Source organism: Myotis davidii, unplaced genomic scaffold (assembly GCF_000327345.1).
Source record: "Myotis davidii unplaced genomic scaffold, ASM32734v1 scaffold580, whole genome shotgun sequence".
Taxonomy (NCBI): domain Eukaryota; kingdom Metazoa; phylum Chordata; class Mammalia; order Chiroptera; family Vespertilionidae; genus Myotis; species Myotis davidii.
Window position 1 is genome coordinate 4,425 of NW_006293313.1, and position 8,385 is coordinate 12,809.

General features: G+C 38.8%; 1 protein-coding gene across 1 annotated transcript in view; it reads right to left on the minus strand.

Annotated features, from left to right (window-relative positions):
* Positions 1-8,385, minus strand: part of ARMC1 (armadillo repeat containing 1) — a 26,343-nt gene that overhangs the window by 3,442 nt on the left and 14,516 nt on the right. The window contains exons 4-6 of the mRNA XM_006766986.2: positions 4,342-4,531; positions 450-566; positions 290-364 (exon numbers count right to left, since the gene is read on the minus strand). Of these exons, the coding sequence (XP_006767049.1) occupies positions 290-364; positions 450-566; positions 4,342-4,531 (382 nt within the window). The remainder of the gene's footprint in view (positions 1-289; positions 365-449; positions 567-4,341; positions 4,532-8,385) is intronic.

The window sequence follows — 8,385 nt, forward strand, 5'->3', positions numbered from 1 at the left end:
GACCAATGCAAGGAAACCACATCTCCTTTATTTCCATATAATATCAGCAAGACATCTCTACTGAAATAAAGAAGAGACTGAAATTCACAAAATATAAGATATAAAAACAGGCTGAAATCCACGAAAGATCTTTCTATACCTCTAAAAGAGTTGTTAACCGAGAAACACTGAGATAATCTGGCCCAATCACACTGCTATATCCTTGGCAACTATTTAAAAACAATCTGCTAGCCATAGAGAACAATCGGGCGTCAGAGTTAGGTATAAAGAAAGCCTGTAAAGCTTTTACCTCTTCTCCACTTTCACTTTTCACAACTTGCTGAGCCTTCATAACCTTGGTTGATGCTATCGCTGATGCCAAAGCCTAGGCCAAGAGAAAAAAAGGGACAAATTTGAACACTGATTTGTTTCCTAGGATCTTGAGCATATTCAGCATTTAAAATACTAACCTCTGCTTTCAAATCTGACCGGATTCGTACCACACATCTTTGAACAGCCATTTGAAAAGTAAAGCTAATGACACCTTTAATTTTTAACAAAGCTTCTTCACATAGATTTCTCCGAGACTGAAAAAGTAAAAGCAAACTGTTACCAAAATTGGCAAAATAATAAAAGGGAATAAATCAACTGAAACCACACTAAACCAGTTATTAGATTTGGGGGGGTGGAGGGGGAAATAAGTAGCACCATGGGGGACAAATGTCCCTATTTCAGTTCCATGATCTCCTATGTGAGGACATGGGGAGATTGGTGCTTAGTCAAGTTTATTACATATTATAAGATCAACAGAATAGTATTCTCTGCTAGATTTTTTCAAGCTCATTACTAATATTTAGTTTTGATAACTTTAACAAGGAATCAGCCAATGTCAATTTAAATCTTAAAGCAAAAAGAAAAAGTGCTGAAAAGTAGACATACCTTTCGCTCAAGGATGGGCAAACTCTAGTCCACCAGTTGTTTTTGTAAATAAAGGTTCAGCCCTAGCCGGTTTGGCTCAGTGGATAGAGCCTTGGCCTGCGTACTGAAGGGGCCTCAGTTTGATTCTAGTCAAGGGCACATGCCTGGGTTGCGGGCTCAGTCCCCACTGGGGGGCATGCAGGAGGCAGCTGATCGATCATTGATGTTTCTATCTCTCTCTCCCTTCCCCTTTCTCTCTGAAATCAATAAAAAAATTTTTAAAAATAAATAAAGTTTTACTGGAACACACCTGCACCTATGTGTTTACAGAATGCCTGATGCTAGTTTCATTCTACAACATAGTTAGTACTTGGAGAACATATGCCCTGAAAAACCTTAAATATTTACTATGTGGCCCTTTAAAGAAAAGGTTTGCTGACCTCTGCTGTAGCTTAAATATCTCTAGGGATAAATTATAATAAAGTTAGAATTAGTGAACATTCATTCACTTATTATTTATAACCATCACTACATCCTTCATAAATGGCATTCTCAGTAGGTACCCATTTTATTTTCCAGGGTTATCAATATCCTCTGTTTGGTTCTCATTTTGCTCTTAAAGTACAGTATCACCTCTCAATGCTTCTTTAACTCCTAATACACTACCCTGGTCTTCCACTTACACCAAAATTATTCCATCTCTGTGTCATCTTATCTCCAAGGTCCAGTGTCTAAAACTAAGGGATTTTCTTTTTACTTCACCCCGCAGTAGACTATTATCATTTCCACGTAAAAACACATATTCCAGTATGATTTTATTTTCATTTGCCTTCAGATATATCCACTTAGATATCAAGTAAGTACTTATCGCAATCACAAGATCCAAAGAGAAAATGAATTAAAAAGTAGTTTCTCCTCATCCCATCTTCCCCCCAAGCCCACACATCTAAATTTTCCCGTTACTGTACTGACTGTGCTGAGACTCGGTTCTAATTCCATACTCTTTTTTTAAGGTAGGATTTCCACCACTGTCTTTTTTTATATATATATATTTTTATCGGAGTAGGGGCATGTGCTGGGGGGTGGGAGTGGGCGGGAAGACGTCAATGGGGGAAAAAGGAAACATGTAAAACTTTCAACAATAAAGAATTTTAAAAATATACATATCTATATCTATCTATCTATCTAGATATAGATATATATTTATTGATTTCAGAGAGAAGGAGAGAGAAATAAAATATCAATGATGAGAGAGAATCATTGATCAGCTATCTCCTGCCCACCTCTTACTGGTGATTGAGCCCACAACCCAGGCATGTGCCCTTGACTGGAATCGAACCTGGGACCCTTCAGTTTGCAGGCCAATGCTCTATCCACTGAGCCAAACCGCTAGGTCTAATTTGGTACTTCTGAGGGGACAGGAATCTGCAACTGACTCCAAGTCTCTGGATCACACCCTGAGAAGCACTGCCTTCAAATTACCCAATTCATTCTTCTCTTCTATGAAATAAAATCAGCCTTCACATTTATTCCCACATCCTTCCAAACAACTCACATTCTTGCTATCTCCCTATTTAAACCAATTTTTCACTACTCCCTACTCCCGATTACATTTCAACACCCCCCAGGCAAGGATCTGGGATAGTGGGCGTGGCGGTGCAGACCCACAGGGGCTCATCGAGTGCACTGCCTGTGGACTCTGCTCTGCTGAGTCCTGAGTTCTGTTAGTCTCTTTAGAAGAGACTAACTTTTTAAAAATCATAGATACAGAAAATAGAGTAGTGGTGGGCTGCAGGGAAGGACGACAAGGAAGTTTTGTTTAATGGGTACAGAATTCCAGTTTTACAAGATAAAAAATTGTACATACATAGATGTATGGTTGGGATGATGGCACAACATTATGAATGTATTTAATACCACTGAAAGCTATACTGAAAAATGGTAAAAGCGGTAAATTTTATGCTATATATATTTCATAATAAAAAACTGAAGAGAATTTTGCCCAGGAAGCTCAGTTGGTTAGAGCGTGGTCCCAACATGCTAAGGTTACAGGTTCAATCTCCAGTCAGGGCACATGCAAAGATCAACCAGTGAATGCATAAGTACGTGGAACAACAAATCAATGTTTTTCTCTCTCTCAAATCACTAAATTTAAAAATTTTTTGAAAATTTTTTTAAAAATATTTAATGTAATAGCAATGTATTTGGAGGCTTATAACATATGCAGAAATAAAACATGATAACAATAGCACAAAGGCAGAGATGAAGGAAATGGAAGTACAGGGTTATGTCTTACACTATGCATAAAGTGACAGAGTAGCCCCCACTTATCCACAATTTTGCTTTCTGTGGTTTCAGTTACCTGCAGTCAACTGTGGTCCAAAAATATTAAATGGAAAACCCCAGAAATAAACAATCCGTAAGTTTTAAATTGCACACCATTCTGGGTAATGTGATGCAATTTCATGCAATCCCTCCTCCACACACACAAATAATTCATCCCTTTGTCCAGCGTTTCCATGCTGTAAACACTACCTGCCTCTTAGTTCCTTAGCAGTCCTCCTGGTTATCAGATCAACTGTTATGGTACCATAGCGCTTGTGTTGAAGTAACTCAATAATGGCCCAAAGCACAAGAGCAACAAGGCTGGCAAAATATGCCAACGATAAGCCATAAAGTGCTTCCTTCCTTTAAGTGAAAAGGCATGTATGTATAGGAAAAAACACAGCATATATAGAATTGGGTACTATCTGTGGTTTCAGACATCCACTGGGGTTCTTGGAACTTATACCCGTGAATAAGGAAGAACTACTGTAATAGTAAGTGAAGCTACACTGTGATAGTTAAAAATATATAAAATAAACCCTAGCCAGGAGGAGGGCAGGCCAATAGGGAGATAAGGACACATATGTAATACCTTAATCAATAAAGAAGAAAATGAAATAAATAAAAAATAAAAATAAATAAACCCTAAATCAACAAATAAGAAGGAAGGAAAAAGGGAGGTGATCTTGGCAAATGTTCCACGGGCACTTGAAAAGAATATTATCTTGCTGTTGGGTAGGGTATTCTGTAACTATCAATTAGGTTAAGTTGGTTATTAGAGTTGAGTCTTCCATACCCTTACTGATTTTCTATAGAGTTGTTCTATTAACTAAGAGAGTGGTATTCAAACCTCTAGCTCTAACTATAGATTTATCTATTTCTCTTTGCATCTGTCAGTTTTTGCTTCATGTATTTTGAAGTTCTAGTATTAGGGTATAAATGCTTACAACTGTGATGTCCTGTGATTAACTAGCCTCTTGGGCACAAAATGCTCCCCTTTATCAGTATAAAATACTAACATTGGGACTTACTCTTCAAGACTGTGACACTGAGGAAACTATTTAGTTAACATGATTTCTCTTTCCCATCTTATGAACCACATGTTTATAAAAGCCTTACCGTATCATCAAGACCATCTATATGTAAAACCACTGTTTTGGCACGTTTGTTTGTAGTTCCCAAAAAAAATTGCGCTTTCCTTCGACGTGAATTCATTTCATTGAAACTATCACCATCTGCCATATTGGAAGATTGAAGAATGTCATAGATTTCAGAGGCCAGCAGTTTTGTTTCTCCCGGAGTTGTAGTCCTTGAAAAGAAATATATAAATTAGTATTGTCACTTCTATTTATTCTATAATTTTATTCCTCAAGTTTGCAAAGTCTTGCTTTCTTCATTCTGGTTTGTTCAATTTAAAATACCAGTGAATCCTAAAATAATCAGTAATGTAGAAAAAGCATATCTAGTCCTGTGGTCGGCAAACTGCGGCTCGCGAGCCACATGCGGCTCTTTGGCCCCTTGAATGTGGCTCTTCCTAAGCCTTAGGAGTACCCTAATTAAGTTAATAACAATGTGCCTGCCTATATAGTTTAAGTTTAAAAAAAAATTGACTCTCAAAAGAAATTTCAGTCGTTGTACTGTGGATATTTGGCCCTGTTGACTAATGAGTTTGCCAACCACTGATCTAATCTATAATAAAGTCTTTGCATTTCATTTTAAACCCATGGTTCATTGAGATTCAAAACTCATCATCACTACAATGCTATAAAAGCACATTTAATTGAAATCATTAATTAAGTAGGAAATCAACTAAAAAGATCAGGATATAACAAGTCCCTGGATTAACACTAACATTCAGCTCCCAATTTGAAAGTAACCTGACCTTCAAGAAAATACAACATAAAAATCCAAAAGGAGAAAACACATTAGAAGATCATTCATATTAGAGTTATTTCAATAGAAATTTCTTAGTAAATTCAAACTAATTTTGTTTCTTAATTTGCCTTTTTACATATTTTTCACAAAGCATGTATCATAAAACCACAATTCAGACAAAAGTTTTCATTCTTACACTTTAAATCCTGCTATAGCTCCCCACATAAACATCTGTGCCATTCTACCCAACAAACTTTCTACACTGAAGAAATGTTCTAAACCTGATCTGTCCACTCACATGTGGCTATTGAGCACTTGATATGTGTCTGTCTGTCAAGTGCAACTAAATAAATGAATTTTGTTTACTTGTAATTAAATTTAAATATCCACATGTGCCCAGCCTGTGTTGCTCAGTAGTTGAGCATCGACCCATACACCAAGAGGTCCCAGGTTCTATTCCTGGTCCAGGCACATATCCAGGTTGCACGCTTGATCCGCAGTAGGGCGATGCAGGAAGGTAGGCACATTTCACCTCATTTCACCTATAAAGTCCAAATCCTTTAACATACATTCAAGGTCTTTAAAATCTAATCTCTACCAACTGAACTCTACCAAAACCAGCTCATTGTGACCTTTTATAAATGCTTTTCCCTCAGCTTTCAAACTCTTACTCCTCCCTTGAAGGCTCAGCTCAACTGCCATTCAAAGTACTATGCTTGTACTTTTACTATTGATTTTAATTTTCTATTTCTATCTCTTCAAGAATAGGGGTGTATTCTCTCTGTACCGTCCACAAAGCCTAATACATATTTTTGCAATCCATTTGCTTATTGAATGAGCAGGAATACTACAATGTCTAATATTCAGGCTGGATACATTCTAGCCACAAAGACCTTCAATTCCAAACAACTTTCAAGAAGGGCCCTCAATTTATTATACCAAGTACTTTTTTGAGTCACTGTTGACCACAGAGGTCAATTACTTCAAATGACTTTGGCTCTGTATTGCACAAAGCTATGAAAAAGACTACTTTTTAGGAGATGTCTCAGCACTTTTCTGATAGCTGTTTTAGTTTATTGAAAAGGCCACTGTAGTTCTGAGATATTTTAAATACTGCCAATCATAAGTTGTAAAGAGTACGAGGATACTGGCATATTGCTGACCAACAAATCAATTAAAAACAATTATGTCCTTCTTTTAAAAATATGCTTTAGAAGAAAAAAAATCCAAGAGCATTTACAGAATAAAAGGCTTAGTCTTTATTTTTAATAAACCAAAATTATTGTTTAAGTACTATGATACAAAACATTCAAGTAGAAAAAGTCTACAGTTATATAGTACATTTGGCCATAAATGTTAGAGAGAATGTATAATTAAACAAGTATTAATTGCCCTAATCTTCCTAGGCAGTTGAAAATGGAGAGCTGATTAATGTCCTGGATTTAGTTCAGTCTTTAAAATCTGACATCAGAAAAAAAAGACTACCTTGAAAGGCTCCTTCACAGAGTAATTGGAATTTTTCTTTCAGTAATTTAGTATTCCATAATGAAGTATATTGACTCCTCGCCACTTTTTCTATACTTATCTATATTGAAAAGGTTCAAAACATTATTCATAAAACGCAACTAAAAAGTGAACTATGATCTTTATTATACAGCAAAAATAATTTTCATTCTGAATCCAAGTATAATATTTCCTTATTGGTCATATACAGCAAGTCACTCTAATTCTAGATGCTGCTAATAACATTTTATATTGCCCATAAAGGCCAGTTAAGACTTCCATATACTTTATTGTGAGGCAGGATAATAAGAAGCTAGGAAAATTCCTTGACAAGTGGAATGTGGAAACTGAGACAGGTAGCTGAACAAACTGGCCAAGCAATTTACAGCCAGATACAGGTCACAGGATGGGAAGTCGTGGGTGCCTAGCAGCAGGCAAAACTGGTGCCACCTCACCCCCAGGGTGGCCTTTCTGCCCCTAGCACATTGCTGGTCACAGGACCCTTCCCTGACCTTTCCTCCCTAGAGATAACATCTAGGCCTCAGTTGTATTTCAGCTCCAGGCCCAGAAAAGCTGTAAAACTAGGAAGGCAAAACCGGGACTAGCTGCAATGACTAATGACCCCTGCCCTGGTCCTGACCTATCAGTGGAGACCACGACCCTGAAAGGATGTTCTACTGAGATCTTCCCTGAGGACTCTCCTAAAATCCCCACCTTTGGAAAGTAAATAAAACTCAAGACGCCAAAACCGGTTTGGCTCAGTGGATAGAGCGTCGGCTTGCAGACTGAAGGGTCCCGGGTTCGATTCCGGTCATGGGCATGTGCCTGGGTTGCGGGCACATCTCCCGTGGGAGATGTGCAGGAGGCAGCTGATCGATGTTTCTCTCTCATCGATGTTTCTGACTCTCTATCTCTCTCCCTTCCTCTCTGTAAAAAATCAATAAAATATATTTAAAAAACAACAACAAAAACCCCCCACAAAACCTCAAGACAAAGAAGCCAGTGTGTGCCCACCTTGGGGCACCCCCACTCGAATCTCCTTTAAATAAAAATATGTTTTTATTGCTCTAGCCAGATGCTCAGTGGATAGAGCATCAGCCCACTGACTGAAGGGTCCCGGGTTTGATTCTGGTCAAAGGCTCAATCCCGAGCTCTGGTCAGGGCGCCTGCTGGAGACAACCAATGGATGTGTTTCTCTCACATCAAACCCGAGAACCGCAGCTGCCAAGCCACTGCAGCTCGGAAGCTCCTGCCCCCTAGAGGTTATCATAACTACCGGTCGGACGGTCGCTTAGGCTTTTATATATAAAAATAAGTAAATATGTTTTGTTTCTTTTAAAACGTATTTTTATTGATTTCAGAGAGGAAGGGACAGGGAGAGATAGAAACCTCAATGATGAGAGAGAATTATTGATTGGCTGCCTCCTGCACACCCCCCAATGGGGATCAAGCCCACAACCCATGCATGTGCCCCTGGCTAGAAATGAACCCAGGACCTTTCAATCCGCAGGCTGACGCTCTATCCACCGAGCCAAACCGGCTAGGGCCTTTGGTTGATTCTTGTACAGGGATCAAACCAGCAGCAACCTTGGCATATGGGGACGATGCTCTATGCTCTAACCAACTGAGCTACCCGGCCTGGCCGGGAGGCAGATGCTTTTAGAGCAGGTGCTGTCCTCTTCTGCTGTAGCTGGAGGGCCTGTTAATGGGTCCGTCATTACCTGGTTTTCTTCCCAGAGCAAGCCTTGCTCGCCAGGGAGGAACCAAGGGCCTCAACCAGCCCCA